The 16,870-nt window shown below is 36.3% G+C and overlaps 1 protein-coding gene and 1 non-coding gene across 2 annotated transcripts in view; one reads left to right on the top strand and one right to left on the bottom strand.

Moving 5' to 3' along the window:
- LOC138702165 (odorant receptor coreceptor-like) overlaps window positions 1–16,870 on the bottom strand; it is a 38,881-nt gene that overhangs the window by 12,324 nt on the left and 9,687 nt on the right. Inside the window, exons 3-4 of the mRNA XM_069829771.1 lie at window positions 9,124–9,365; window positions 3,509–3,608 (exon numbers count right to left, since the gene is read on the bottom strand). Coding sequence (XP_069685872.1) covers window positions 3,509–3,608; window positions 9,124–9,365 — 342 coding nt within the window. The remainder of the gene's footprint in view (window positions 1–3,508; window positions 3,609–9,123; window positions 9,366–16,870) is intronic.
- On the top strand, window positions 11,729–11,801 carry TRNAH-GUG (transfer RNA histidin (anticodon GUG)). The gene has a single exon. It is a non-coding gene; the product is annotated as a tRNA-His (tRNA).

Consider the following 16,870-nt stretch of genomic DNA (forward strand, 5'->3'; position numbering starts at 1 on the left):
AATATCATATAATACTTCCCTCTTAACCGAGTCATATGCCTTTTTGAAATCTATGAATAACTGATGTACTTTACCCTTATACTCCCATTTTTTCTCCATTATCTGTCGAATACAAAAAATCTGATCAATGTAGTTCCTAACATAAATCAAAATTATGGTGGAAGCACTGCCTGCTGGATCGCATCCTATAGCTGATAAACTGCGTGCTCAATCAAAGTTATTTTGCCGCAGTGCCCAGCGTTATTAACATCATCAGTATATTCAATGTCACTACCTGCCACGTAGCGGATACTCGCGCATAAGCGTAGATTGGGCAGGCAGTGTAAGCAGCCATAGGATGTGATCCAGCAGACAGTGGGTCGAAGTGAGGTGAGCTTAAAATGATACAATAGGGAAAAAGCTAAATGAACTCTGCATGGGTCAGTATTTGATACTGGAATGAGATTCAACTATTCTAATTTTGTATAGGATACAATCCAGTACAGAAATATAATGCTGTTTTCTGCATAACAACGTAATAATTTTTAAATGTAAGTAAATACTTAACAAAATTCACAATTGAATTGATACAATCCGGCTGTAGTAAGATCCTATTGCAAGTTATTGTTACACTCCAAATATCAATGGTGGTGATGATAGGGATAGAATTTTTCTGCACTGAAGGATATAATAAGAAAACAGAATGTAAGTACTATAGTCGTGTCGCTGTTATTTCCGGTGTGACTTCTCCTCATTACTTAAGTCTTAGGAAGTGAAGGCTCTATAAAGTCTAAGTAGGTAGTATCGTTCACCATTTTTGTTCTTTCGTTTGCCAAGCTACCAGATGAGGAATCTATTTGCCACACCGTTAAACATTATCATGTTGTAGCTCCTATGATAATAAATCAAACGCAATGTAATTCAGCAAATAATTGAGCGGCAAATAACGTCCTCGTGTGATTTCTGCGAACGCCAACGAAAGAGCCAAAATGGCGGGCGATTATATTAAGTATTTATCGAGCCTTAGGAAATGCATTACATCATCAGTAGCGAATGACAAGACGCACACGTTTAAATGGGCCGACCTGCAACGTGATTGGCTGCCGGAAATTAGAGCGCCGAGACTATAGGTATTAAATTATTGTTTCTCTTCCCATTTCAGAACATACAAATAAAAGTTTTGATAGCCGTTTTGAGATCAGACAGTTCCTTTTCATAATGACAGTTGCTCCTGCCTTGGAGAATATTAATGCTAAAACAGTGGTAAATAAATCTCCCGTCTCAGTCTGATGTTTGCACACGTTGCAATTTGAATTTGTTGCTGCATATTAAACAGTTTGAATTCGAATTTTAGTCCAGCCAATCAGAGCAACGTATTGATTGGATTGGATATTTCAAGGTTGCACAATTATACAACTGTGCACATTCATTGCCATCATCTCTCAGGCAATTATCAGGGTTGTGTAATGTGGATTTTGTTGTTGATAATGGTAATAGTAATTCTACAAAAAGCGATAAATTTATGAGAGAACCTATATATTCATTATTTTTATTTATTTATTTATTTATTTATTTATTTATTTATTTATTTATTTATTTATTTATTTATTTATTTATTTATTCATTTTTTGTTGAACATAACACGCAAAGCCCAATTACTATGTTCACGACTAACAAATTAATTTATAAAACAAACAAGGAAAAGGAAACAGACACTTACTAAAAACTGAAACAAAATAGAAATAAGAGAAAGAAAAAAAGAGAAATTGAAATAAGGTGTGAAAGTAGCTTCAAATTAACTAATAAAAATATTCTGTAAAATATGATAACAAATAATTCTGTATTTAGAGAAACTCATATTGAAAATATCAACATTCGGATGAGGATGTAATTTATTGTATAACTGTAACATTTGGAAAACTGGGGAATTTTTGTGGGATTCAGTATTTGTCCTTGGTACCGTAGAAGTGGGTAAAGTCAATCATTGGGTATGTAATCGATCATTTGCGATTTTTATTGAAAATTATATATTTTCTCAGTTACTTGTTAAAATTTTGTTATGCTGACTTCATTGCCTGACATTGCAAATGTAAGCGAGAGGGACAACAAAAAGCCTGCGAATGCCAACAATGGGAACACTGTGTAATTACCGTTGAAGTGAAAATTGTTATTTTCAACTTTTTCTCTTAAACGAAAACAAAGTCCTACAAACTCTAAATTATAGTCAGCAGTGAAAGGAGACAGGAAGCATACGTAAGTACTTTTGGTTGAGGTTGTATCCTGAAATAATAGTTTTGCAGTTCGTAAATGTTAGTATTGAAACTTATTATTTTAAGAAAACTTGTACCTTTATAGGGTTAAGTCGATCATGCCATCGACCTACTCGAAGCAGATAGGACCAGCAGGAAGAATAAATTGTTCACCGAAATACCTCCAACTAACACTTATAAACAGAAAAGTGTCATAGTATAGCTTATATTGATGGGATAGTAGGCAACGAGGAAGACGAAATTATGGTGAATTTCTTGCGTAAGAGAAACACTGCCAAAGGAACATATTTTGTACACCCCTCTGTACCTGACGATTGGAACTACGTAGTTTCTAAAGTGACATGAGGAGGGAAAGATTTCAAATAACATCTGATATAAACCTAAGCAATGTTGAATTGAATTTTAGATTATAATTGAAGTGTGGTATTTCAATGTAAATTCTGAATTCTTAAATCTTTGTTTGTTGGTATGTGAAGTATTAAAATGTGTTTTTATGTTTTATAAGTTGGCAATTATAGTCACGTTTGTACAGTGGAAACCTATAGGCCAAATTTTATCGAATAGTATGATCACAGTAACAAAAGATATACTATATAATGCTATAGGCATATATTGGAGATTATTATTGTTTTTTACACACCTTATAACAAATAAAATATATGTAATATAATTAATTTGTTTTTCAAAAACATAAACAGTGATCGACTTTACTCCGCAATATTTTAAAATCGATCTTAAACTAAAAATTCAATGGTGATCGAATTTACCCTATTTAAGCAGGTAACTTCGATCACAAGTCAAATAAAAAAGAACAATTTTTGATAGATTGTAATTCAATTCTTATAACGTGCCTTCATAAGTGAAGGATATGACGACAAAATGCTATTTTCTGAGGAACTTCGCTCCATTGCATAAACTCGATAATATCATAAAAAATTGCAAAATTTTGATCGACTTTACCCTCTTCTACGGTATGTAAAATAAATTTCGAAATTTCGTTTTAAGCTTAGGTGCATATAATGTTATATAAGAAAATAAATCAACACAGTACAACTTATTGTTAATAATTTTATAAAGAAAGTTTAAAGATTGACAATTTCGTCTAATGTGCAAACTAGTAAAATACGATATATTGAATCAAAATTTCGATGCCGATATATTAATATATTGAAACGAAAATATCGGTATTTCCTAAAATCCGATATATCTATCCTATCTCTAGCCTATTTATAGTGTGATGATGTGTTAGAGTGACTTACCACAACTGCTGAGAAGCAGGCGAAACAGCTAGCAATCATGATCAGCATAAAGTGACCCAGAATTAGTAAGTTCAGCGTACTCTCCATAGCGTTCATTAAACTGAAACCGACAAGATTGAAAGAGTGTGACAGTGAAGATATCAAATGTTAACATGAAAATATAATGCCATAAAAACCGCTCGGAATCTCCGACCCATTGTCGTATTCAGGAACGTCACTCAAATTCCACTTCGTCTTGACTTCAAGTCAGACAGTGCCGGGACCATATTCATAGATGACTACTGTCTTGTGCAGCAAATGCTGCTAACTAAGTTCATTAGACGTTCAAATAAACATTTTTCAGATTTATTTTCAATGAAGAATACCAGACATTCTGAAAGTTATTTGCTTCTATAATAATGAAAGATACTCTCTCTCGAGCCAATACTGAAGAGAACCACACATATAAATATCTACACCACACCGCCATTAAATATATGAAAAAGGCCCAACGCCACTTGATTAATAACTATAAAATATTTCATTTTTAATAATATTATTATCTTATGTAAGTTTTATAGCTTTCAGTAACATATACTATATATACTATATAGCCGCCACTCAGTAAAATATAGAAAACAAAATCTAATTTAAGTTATTCTCTACATCTACTTATATAACCCCAAACCGTTTCACTTTCATATCATCAATAGCATTAATATGTAGAGATAATTTGTATAAACAAAAGCCGCCCTAAATAAGGGTTCGATAGATCGGCCTACTAATCAATTCATAAAGAATAATAAGTAAGCAAAACAATTTTGTGACACTTGGAAAGAAAAAAAAAAAACATTAAGATAAGAAAACGTAGGAAATCATTTACAATAAAAATTTTGTTGGGTACAAATGATTACTAATTATAGCTAAGGATGATTTTAACACGTGAGATCCTATGGCATCAATCGTTGCATCAGAAATTTCATATTGTTTAAGTTGATTTAAAGTTTCACGTGGGATCGTGCCACGGGCACCGAACATGAGCCCAAAAACTGTCCAATGTGTGATGTGGTATTGTGCTCCAAGATGCTGACAATAAGGCTCATAGATGACTTGTTTTTCACGACACACCTCTTGTGGCTGTTGCTCATGCATCTCGAAACGGATTGTGGGATCAAGAATGAAAAATAGTCACATCACTGCATTAACTACAATAATATTTTATTTCCAATGGCAATAATGTCATCAAACCACCTCAAGTTTTCTAGTTTTTAATATCCAATACACAGCTGTACTCAGAAAATTACACACTACAGAATCGAACCTGTAAATTATTTTTAGTAAGTTAAGTTTTTAATAACAAATTTAATTTGAGCTCTAAATATGTCAGTATCCTTGCAGATCATGGCCTTCGTGTAATATTGTTTACTGTAGTGTGTGTTTTGTTTTATTCTGAAATGCAATTAGCTAGTTCTCAAAACTGACGACAGATGGATTTTGGAAAATAGGAAAATAATTTTGAAAAATTGACATTTCACTGAAAACCACTATTTTTCTGAAAAACTTTGAGTTCCAAGCTTCAAAATGAGGGGTCATTTATTAAAATCCGTTCAGCGGTTTTCCCGTAATTTCCATTACCAGTTCAAATTATGTATATAGATATAGGCCCCTACTTGCATTTCCCTTGACAGAGTAAAAATCAAGTGAACTTCTTGTTCGACGTCGTCATATAATGACGTAGTACTAGTGCTGCTCAGCGGAGCGAATACTACTGACGGAGGAATCGAAGATTACGAATAAAGCTCTCCTCCGGTAATCTCCGGTACTAGCGTAGGTGATAGAAGGAGTATACAGAGGGATGTGGAGCTACGGAGGGAAGCGACAATCGAAAGACTTAATTCTCAGGGACGACTGACGACACTGGAAGTAGTTGTCAATGGGATTAAAAATGACACTGAAGCGGGTATCCAATACCTGGAAATTCTTTCATTCAGTTTAAAGTAGCAGCATTTTGATAAGTGAGATTGTTATTAAAATTGTTTGCAATTTACATTATTGGTATATTAAATTTTATGTATTATTATTATTATTATTATTATTATTATTATTATTATTATTATTATTATTATTATTATTATTATTATTATTATTATTACTTACTCCGAAAAAAAAATCGAAAAATCGAAAGGGGATAATTGGGAGGAAAAATTTAAAGGTACGCATAACGCGTCCTTGCAAGGGGTTGGGGGCTGTACGAAACTAGATATGTGAGCTCCAAGCCTGTTGGCCACTAGTCTCACTACGGGTTACGCTGCTCCACTGAAGGAGCTCTAGAAAATTTTGAAGGATTACTTATTTACTTACATACTTACTTACTTACTTACTTACTTACTTACTTACTGGCTTTTAAGGAACCCGGAGGTTCATTGCCGCCCTCACATAAGCCCGCCATTGGTCCCTATCCTGAGCAAGATTAATCCTGTCTCTACCATCATATCCCACCTCCCTGAAATCCATTTTAATATTATCTTCCCACCTACGTCTCGGCCTCCCCAAAGGTATTATTATTATTATTATTATTATTATTATTATTATTATTATTATTATTATTATTATTATTACTATTATTATTACATACAAATGCCTTTTAGAGCACCCGAAGGTTCATTGCCGTCCGCCATTGGTCCCTATCCTGAGCAACATTAATCCAGTCTCTACCATCATATTCCACGTCCCTCAAATCCATTTTAATATTATTCTTCCATATGCGTCTCGGTCTCCGTAAATCTATATTTTCCCTCCGGTCTCCCAACTAACATTCTATATGCATTTCTGGATTCGCCCAAACGTGGTACATGTCCTGCCCATCTCAAACATCTGGATTTAATGTTCCTAATTATGTCATGTGAAGAACACAAAGCGTACAGTTCTGCGTTGTGTAACTTTCTCCATTCTCCCGTAACTTCATCCCTCTCAGACCAAAATATTTTTCTAAGCACCTCATTCTCAAACACCCTTAGCCTCTGTTCCTATACAAATTTCACAACCATAAAGAACAACCGGTAATATAACTGTTTTATAAATTCTAACTTTCAGCTTTTTTGAGAGCAGACTGGATGATAAAATCTTCTCAACCGAATAATAACAGGCATTTCCCATATTTATTCTGTGTTTAATTTCCTCCCGAGTATCATTTATATTTATTATTGTTTCACCAAGATATTTGAACTTTTCCACCTTTTCAAATGATAAATTTCCAATTTTTATATTTCCTTTCCGTACCATATTCTGGACTCGAGACATAATCATATACTTTGTTTTTTCGGGATTTACTTCCAAACCTGTCTCTTTACTTGCTTCAAGTAAAATTCCCGTCTTTGTGAAGTTTCTCCTAACATATTGACGTCATCCGCATAGACAAGCAGCTGATGTAACCCGTTCAATTTCAAACCCTCTCTGTTATCCTGAACTTTCCTAATGGCATATTCTAAAGAAAAGTTAAGAAGTAAAGGTGATAGTGCATCTCCTTGCTTTAGCCTGCAGTGAATTGGAAAAGCATCTGACAGAAACTGGCGTATATGGACTCTGCTGTAAGTTTCACTGAGACACATTTTAATTAATCGAACTAGTTTCTTAGGAATGAATATATCAGTCTCCTAACTGTCCATTGTGCAACTCAAATCAAGAAATGGATTCAAAACATCTCAAAATCTGTGCGTCAGTGGCTAACCATGACAATATCTTTGAAAAATATTGGAATGCAAGAGGTCAAATACTTTATTGTCAAATGCCGGGCATTAGAAAACAACAACAACAGTTTCTTGGGAATACCAAATTCAATAAGTATATTAGGCTATATAAAACTTTTCTCTTAACCGAGTCATATTCCTCTTTGAAATCTATGAATAACTTGTGTACTGTGCTCTTATACTCCCATTTTTTCTCCAATATCTGCCGAATACAAAAAATTTGATCAATATTCGATCTATTACGCGTAAAACCGCACTGATGTTCCCCAATAATTTCATCTACATATGGAATTAATCTCCTTAAAATATTGGACGGGATTTTGTACATCAAAAAAGTGATATTCGTCGAAAGTGTCTTTTCTCCCTTTTTTAAGATAGGTACAATTATGGATTCCTTCCGTTGTTCTGTTCTGGAACATTTCTGATATATTTTGATAAAATTATCAAATTATTACAACTCGAGTACCTGAGAAAACCCTCGTGTTTCTTTGGAATCGGGCTTTCCCAGCACAAGTTGTAAATCAAAGTGAAGGGGGATTTGAACCCAGACTTCCTGACCAAAACTGACCTACACACTCGATGATTATAATATAACTAGTGGCTTGTGCAGCAAACTAAGTTCATTAGACGTTCAAATAAAACTTTTTCAGATTTATTTTCAATGAAGAATACCAGTCATTTTGAAAGTTAATTGCTTCCATAATAATGAAACATACTCCCTCTGAATGGTTTTTATGTCCATTACTTTTTCTTGAACCTATGTATCCTATGTCTCCTGAGTTTCAACGCGAAAACGCAAGTAACAATGAAAGTGGGATCGGTGGGTTTTTCATGTTGGAGTAAAGCAATAGCTATTTCAGGTCATAGTGAATTGTAAAAGTCAGGTTTGCTATGCTTTCGAACAATAGACATAGCATTTTGGTATAGATGCTGCATGTAGAGCTTGAAATGTAGAGGGTAAAATCATTTTATTCTGCTAAGAGGTCTTGCTGAAATGATCGAGAGACTACAAAATTTTGTAGGTCTCTTATTTTATCAGTAAGTAATACCGTCTTTCCTTAGGAACTGTAATTTTTGTGCTCTTTCGAGCCAATACTGAAGAGAATGACGCATATAAATATCTACACCACACCGTCATTAAGTATCTGAAAAAGACCCAACCTCACTTGATTAATAACTATAAGAATATTTGATTTTTAATATCAATATTATTATCTTACGTAAGTTTTATATATATATATAAAATAGCCGCCACTCAGTAAATTATAGAAATGAAGGTCTAATTTAACACATTCTTACGTAACCCCAAAACGTTTCACTTTCATATCATCAGTTTAGCATTAATTGTATAATTAATGAAAAATAATCACATCATGGCATTAACTATAATGAAATTTCATTCCTAATGGTAATAATGTAATCAAACCACTTAAAGTTTTATAGATTTCAATATCCAATACACAGCTGTACTGAGAAAATTACACACCGCAGAATCAGACCTGTAAATTACCTAGTCATCAAGTTTTTAATAACCAATTGAATTTGAACTCTAAATATGTCAGCAATCCTGCAGGTCATGGCCTTCGTGTAATAGCTATTGTTTATTGTAGTGCATGTTTTGTTTTATTCTGAAATCACGGCCGTGCTGAAATGCAATTAGTTCTCAAAACAGAAGAAAGATGGATTTTGGAAAATAGGAAAATAATGTAGGAAAATTGATATTTCACTGAAAACTACTATTTTTCTGAAAAACTTTGGGTTCCAAGCTTCAAAATGAGGGGTCATTTATTAAAATCCGTTCAGCCGTTTTCCCGTAATTTCCATTACCAGTTCAAATTATTTATATAGTTAATGAGAAATAATGTACTCGTAATTAATTTTTAAACATACTCCAAAGTTTTCTGGTGCAGTTTGATAGCGTTGTTAAGTCTTTCATTCTCTTCGTCGTCGTCGTGTCTCTCTACGACATCCGGGGAGCCTTTGTTCTCCGCTTCTTCTTCTTCTTTTTCTTGTCGGTAAATATCCAGCTGCATTCCCACCTGTTGCAGCTGGGTGCACGCAATACTAATGCATATTGCATATAAAGTCATATAGCCATAAAAATTTGCTGCATTGAAAATCGTGAAGTATATCTAAAAAGAGAAAAGGATCACAAAATACATTAATAGGAAAACAAAGTAAGTAGGGGAAACTCTGCAAATTTGGCAATATGGGAAATTTGGTAATATTCTTGTATTTCTTCTATTGCCAAATTTCCTCCAGAGTTTTAAGAAGTTCAATGACACGATCATAGAGTGCAACATCTGAGTGTACTTTCAGTTTTCGTTTCATTCGAATCCGCGCATTATAGTGGCACATATTGTTACTAATAGAAAGAAGTGTTGAATACTTCCTGTTGACGTGGTGGTTGTGTGGACGTGTGTATACAAAGACGGAAGAGAAGTGTTGTTCATTACCTACGTATGTTTTTACATTACATATCAAAAGTTGAGATTCCATATTATAAGGTAAGCCATTTATATAAATAATATTTTCTGTTAATAACTCACCAGGCCTTAGCTCGTTTTATGTTCTTCTTAGCAAAAAATGTCTTCTCCAGTGTAGTGTGAATTAGCCATTTTCCTTTATAGTGTTGTATCGCTGCTCTCTTTGAACAAGAATGTGTACTCGATGGTACAATTTAAGAGTAGGGATGTATGAGGGATTTTTACAGTCTTCAATGCAGTATTGTGTGTGGTGTGTTGCAGATATGCCAAGGGAACGAGAACATTTTTCTGAAAAATATTCCAAAGATGATTTGCGGGCTGCGGTTGGGAGTGTTTTGAAAGTTAGATGGTCGACTTATAGGGCTTCTAAGAAGTACAATGTGCCCTTTAACAACTTAAAGAGGTTTCTGTATGCATCCTCAGAACCCGATGACGTTGTCATTCCCAAGAAAGGTAGACCCCTAGCTCTAACCGTTGAGGAAGAGCAAAAACTGGTGACATATGTAATCAAAATGCAAGAACTTGGGTTTGGGCTATCGGCAAAAGAAATTAGAAGACAACCCTTCAATATAATTAATAAGAGTGGTCGGAAAAATCCATTCAATTTTTTTTCTTGCTTTTGATTTGTGTTTATGGTATTTAGTGATTTCTTGTCCTAGTAAATTAAGTCTTATAAACTTTGTACCACCGTTTTAGTTTGAAAATTTTATTTTTTAATCGTACTGCCAAATTACCCCTGTACTACTGCCAAATTATTCTCATGAAGTACCAAATCTGGAAACATGTAATTTGTTATTAATTAGTGTGTTATGTGTAAAGTAATTTAGATTTGTAGAATTTTCTTTCAGAGGTTTATTGGGATTTAATGTTTAAACACATTCCATAATAGAGGAATATTTAATTTCAGAATATGTAACTACAAACTGTGTCAAAATACAAAATATCGCCAAATTAGACTAGTCTCCCCTACGAGGGTAGTTTGAAAAGTTCATAGCCTGACATAGAAATTAAACTAGGATTATTTTTTAACAATCTTTATTTCTCAACATAATCTCCACTGAAATTCACACACTTGGTCCACCAGTGCTGCAATGCTGCTATATCATTCTTGTACACAAATTCCTCGAGGTTTGCAGAAAAACCTTCTGTTGCTGCGGTAACCTCTTCATTTGACGAAAATTTCTTCCCAGCCAAGTGAGTTTTGAGTTTCGAGAAAAGAGAGAAATTTGAGGGTGCAAGATCTGGTGAGTAGGGGGTGCAACAATAATTCGAAAGCAGTTAGTTCTAAACTCCTTACATTATTTTCTAATTCTGTTATTCAGTTAGACTTAATTTTCATCGTTTGTAGGAATCTTAAACATCTTTTAAAGATATCATTGTCCTCTTTCTCTACAATATAACCTAAAAACTTAATTTTCCTAACTAATACTGTTCCCCTACTACACTCCATCCCCATTTCCAATCTGGCTTCTATATTTGAGGCATTCCATGGGATCCCCAAATATTTTTTACAAAATTTAGATCTTATTCTATCTATACAGAGTGTTTCACGTTGATTTACCGTCCTTTACGGATATTATAGATTTATTAATTTGTCCTACAGAATAATATCTGTAATATTGACAATTAATATTTGAGGAGAAAAATTCGCTCCGGCGCCGGGGATCGAACCCGGGTCCTTGGTTCTATGTACCAAGCGCTCTGACCACTGAACTACGCCGAATTAAATCCACAGTGCCGGATCAATTAATTGTCAATATTCCAGATATTATTCTGTAGGACAAATTAATAAATCTATTAATATTCTCATAACTGCAGTGCATATGTCTGTACAGATTACTGTGCACTTAACTGCGGAATCCCGGCCAAACAAGTCACTCAGCTGAGTGCGCTCCTAATATAATGGCAGTTGACATTGGACATATACGTCAACACATACGCCTAACTTGGAGTCAGGCCAAAAGGGAAACATTGAAGGAGGAAGTTTCGATCCGGCACTGTGGATTGAATTCGGCGTAGCTCAGTGGTCAGAGCGCTTGGTACGTGGAACCAAGGACCCGGGTTCGATCCCCGGCGCCGGAGCGAATTTTTCTCCTCAAATATTAATTGTTCTTTACGGAGCTTATTTTCGAATACATTCTGAGGAAAAAAGTCATATAAACGTGGGTCGTATTCTCGATATTTACAGAGTTACGTTTCGTTATTGGAACGCATTGCTGTGAACCCGTGATCTTGGTCAGCGTGCAGTCAGCAGCCAGCGCGAGCGCTACGGAAATCAAAGATAGCCGTATGCAGTTACGTAGAGCGACGAGCGCCGTTCACAAGCGTGCGACCAAGTGTACTCAAGCGGACGGCGACATTTTTTAAAATGTGTTGTAAACTCTCCAAGACTGTAAATTAGGACGCAAAATTGAACTGCAAATAATTAAGTCGGTGGAAGTGGTGTGGTTTTAATAATGTTGTGATAAGTTCGTAAGAAAAATATAATTTTCTAGTTAAAAATAGAAAAAAATATATCTGTACGAAGCAATTACGGAGTTCACAACACATTTTTAGCTTCATAATATTTTATATATTATTTTAATGTACCGAAGTACATATGATATTTCCATGCAGATATTCTGCGTCATCATACGATGAAAGAGTAATATATATGATATATGATATGCGTAAATCACTTCGTGATTTAAGACGGCGCTTATTCCGTCGGATCCCGGCCAACTAGTCACTCATAACGAGTGCACCTCAGCACATGTGTGGACTTCGGTCCTACGTTCATAGACATCTATGACGTAGTGCAGAGGGCGGCCACTAGAGGGAACCCAAGAGTTGGAACGTAAATCTGAGACGATTCTTTCCGACGCCGGGGTGGTATCCGGTGTGGCTTAGTGGATAAAGCATCAGCACGTAGAGCTGAAAACCCGGGTTCAAATCCCGGCGCCGGAGAGAATTTTTCTCCGTTCCATTACTCTTTCATCGTTCATAATATTTGCCAATTAAAGAAATGATACTTCTGAGTGGTTCATTCTCTATTTGTAATAGGCTATTCTTTTACCTTAAAACTAAAGAAAAACGTATTTTACACACAACTTTAAATTTGTTTAACTCTGAAAATATTGAGAATAAGAACTACATTTATATGACATTTTTTGGTCAAAATGTCTTCAGAAATAAGTTCTGTAAAGGACGGTAAATTCTCGTGTGAATCATTCTCTATTTACTTCTGACAAGTAATTTCCCCATATCTCAACATTATACAATATCTTTGCTTTAATCATCGCTCTATAAATATAATTTAATTTTTTTGCTATCTGTGACAAATCCAAATTTATTTTTTGTACTAACGTTGCTAAAAAAAGGCTTTTGTTTCGTTGTTTTCAATATTGCATAAGCTGATCTTTATATTCTTACAAAAAAAGGTATGTTGATACAAAACAGAAAGCACGTTGCTATGTGTATAAAATTATACACTTTTATTTTAATTTAATAATATAATGCCAGTCATACAACACTTCAACTAAATCTTGTAATAATATTACAGTTATTGTAATTTTGAATATTTACACCAGTTAGAGTATTGGATGAAATGATATTTTTATGTCACAGCAAAGATATCAACCATCTCACTTGTAAGGTTATGGTGAGTCTAAAAAAAACAGATTTCATTTTGCACAGTACAGGTATTATTTAACGTAAAATAATTTTGTATTTGTCTATTTGATCACATATGATATGATCACATATCACCGCCCTTCGCAAATCTTTCGTGGCTCCGACTTAAAGAACGCAGAATTTTACACTCTTTGTCTTTACTCTTTCGAATTCTGCACACTTCAACACCAAATTACCTTTCGTCTCGTTTCTCTTATCTATACTCTAACCACGACGTAAATACCAGATCACTTATCTGTGGCGCTTTCCTATACCTCTTCATAGAACATCTTGTTATTCATCATCTTTTACAGTATCCACCTCGCGACAATGGAATTCCCTGTCACAAAGTATTAGGGGCTGCAAGACAATAAACACTTTTAAAAACAGCTTAAAAGATAACCTTCTTAGCATTTCGCTCCAATCATACTGACTTAAACTGTCACTGACTACATTGTTACTCCTTCCTTTAGACATGCATCCTGATAGTGCTGTATTTTCAAAATTGTCTCATAATAATATCTTCCTATTATCTGACATTATTTGAAATATATTAACATTCTATGTATTTTAGCTTAATTCTGCTACATAGTTTGTATTTCAGTGTTAAATTAATAGTTCATAGTATTTTGTTGTTTAATTTGTAAATAGCTCTTATATACATGTAGCTCTTATCTAAATCAAATTGTTGAATTCTTTGTAAGTTGATACATATGTATGTATACTTTTTGCTGGCTGAGTGGAAGAGAAGGCCTTACGGCCTTAACTCTGCCAGCTAAAGTAAATTATCATTATTATTATTATTATTATTATTATTATTATTATTATTATTATTATTATTATTATTATTATTATTATTATTATTTTCAAATTATGTCGAAAACTAAAACTGAAATTCAATATCGCTGTGAATTTATTAAGGATGTTTAATGCAATAAAATTATGCAAATATTTAACAAGGTGAACATGATTAAAAGCATAAATTATAGGCTATATGAAAGAAACTATTTTTGGGGTCCGCCAAAATTAAATACCAGCTTGAAGAGGTCCACGACTTGGAAAAGTTTGGGAACCACAGCTCTAGGCTCTCAGCGACCGCTAGAACAAGTGACCGATATGGCATAGTTGCGCCCCGCGGTCAGTTGGGAGGCCTAGGCACGGTATAGTTGCGCCCGAAGAAGTCAAGTTGCATAATGGACATGGCATAGTTGCGCCCCGAAGAAATCAGGTAGCAGAATGGAAGTGGCATAGTTGCTCCCCGAAGAAATCAGGTAGCAGAATGGACATGGCATAGTTGCGCCCCGAAGAAATCAGGTAGCAGAATGGAAATGGCATAGTTGCTCCCCGAAGAAGTCAAGTAGCAGAATGGACATGGCATAGTTGCGCCCCGAAGAAATCAGGTAGCAGAATGGACATGGGATAGTTGTGCCCCGAAGAAATCAGGTAGCAGAATGGACATGGCATAGTTGCGCCCCGAAGAAATCAGGTAACAGAATGGATGTGGCATAGTTGCGCCCCGAAGAAATCAGGTAGCAGAATGAACATGGCATAGTTGCGCCCCGAAGAAATCAGGTAGCAGAATGGACATGGCATAGTTGCGCCCCGAAGAAATCAGTTAGCAGAATGGACATGGCATAGTTACGCCCCGCAGAAATCAGGTAGTAGAATGGACATGGCATAGTTGCGCCCCGAAGAAATCAGTTAGCAGAATGGACATGGCATAGTTGCGTCCCGAAGAAATCAGGTAGCAGAATGGATGTGGCTTAGTTGCGCCCCGAAGAAATCAGGTAGCAGAATGGATGTGGCTTAGTTGCGCCCCGAAGAAATCAGGTAGCAGAATGAACATGGCATAGTTGCGTCCCGAAGAAATCAGGTAGCAGAATGGATGTGGCTTAGTTGCGCCCCGAAGAAATCAGGTAACAGAATGGATGTGGCTTAGTTGCGCCCCGAAGAAATCTGGTAGCAGAATGAACATGGCATAGTTGCGTCCCGAAGAAATCAGGTAGCAGAATGGATGTGGCTTAGTTGCGCCCCGAAGAAATCAGGTAACAGAATGGATGTGGCTTAGTTGCGCCCCGAAGAAATCTGGTAGCAGAATGAACATGGCATAGTTGCGTCCCGAAGAAATCAGGTAGCAGAATGGATGTGGCTTAGTTGCGCCCCGAAGAAATCAGGTAGCAGAATGGATGTGGCTTAGTTGCGCCCCGAAGAAATCAGGTAACAGAATGGATGTGGCTTAGTTGCGCCCCGAAGAAATCAGGTAACAGAATGGATGTGGCTTAGTTGCGCCCCGAAGAAATCTGGTAGCAGAATGAACATGGCATAGTTGCGTCCCGAAGAAATCAGGTAGCAGAATGGATGTGGCTTAGTTGCGCCCCGAAGAAATCAGGTAGCAGAATGGATGTGGCTTAGTTGCGTCCCGAAGAAATCAGGTAGCAGAATGGATGTGGCTTAGTTGCGCCCCGAAGAAATCAGGTAGCAGAATGGATGTGGCTTAGTTGCGTCCCGAAGAAATCAGGTAGCAGAATGGATGTGGCTTAGTTGCGCCCCGAAGAAATCAGGTAGCAGAATGGATGTGGCTTAGTTGCGTCCCGAAGAAATCAGGTAGCAGAATGGATGTGGCTTAGTTGCGCCCCGAAGAAATCAGGTAGCAGAATGGATGTGGCTTAGTTGCGTCCCGAAGAAATCAGGTAGCAGAATGGATGTGGCTTAGTTGCGCCCCGAAGAAATCAGGTAGCAGAATGGATGTGGCTTAGTTGCGTCCCGAAGAAATCAGGTAGCAGAATGGATGTGGCTTAGTTGCGCCCCGAAGAAATCAGGTAGGAGAATGGATGTGGCTTAGTTGCGCCCCGAAGAAATCAGGTAGCAGAATGGATGTGGCTTAGTTGCGCCCCGAAGAAATCAGGTAGCAGAATGGATGTGGCTTAGTTGCGCCCCGAAGAAATCTGGTAGCAGAATGAACATGGCATAGTTGCGTCCCGAAGAAATCAGGTAGCAGAATGGATGTGGCTTAGTTGCGCCCCGAAGAAATCAGGTAGCAGAATGGACATGGCATAGTTGCGTCCCGAAGAAATCAGGTAGCAGAATGGATGTGGCTTAGTTGCGCCCCGAAGAAATCTGGTAGCAGAATGAACATGGCATAGTTGCGTCCCGAAGAAATCAGGTAGCAGAATGGATGTGGCTTAGTTGCGCCCCGAAGAAATCAGGTAGCAGAATGGACATGGCATAGTTGCGTCCCGAAGAAATCAGGTAGCAGAATGGATGTGGCTTAGTTGCGCCCCGAAGAAATCTGGTAGCAGAATGAACATGGCATAGTTGCGTCCCGAAGAAATCAGGTAGCAGAATGGATGTGGCTTAGTTGCGCCCCGAAGAAATCAGGTAGCAGAATGGACATGGCATAGTTGCGTCCCGAAGAAATCAGGTAGCAGAATGGATGTGGCTTAGTTGCGCCCCGAAGAAATCTGGTAACAGAATGAACATGGCATAGTTGCGTCCCGAAG

The sequence above is a fragment of the Periplaneta americana genome, chromosome 6 (genome assembly GCF_040183065.1).
Source record: "Periplaneta americana isolate PAMFEO1 chromosome 6, P.americana_PAMFEO1_priV1, whole genome shotgun sequence".
NCBI classification, from domain to species: Eukaryota; Metazoa; Arthropoda; class Insecta; order Blattodea; family Blattidae; genus Periplaneta; species Periplaneta americana.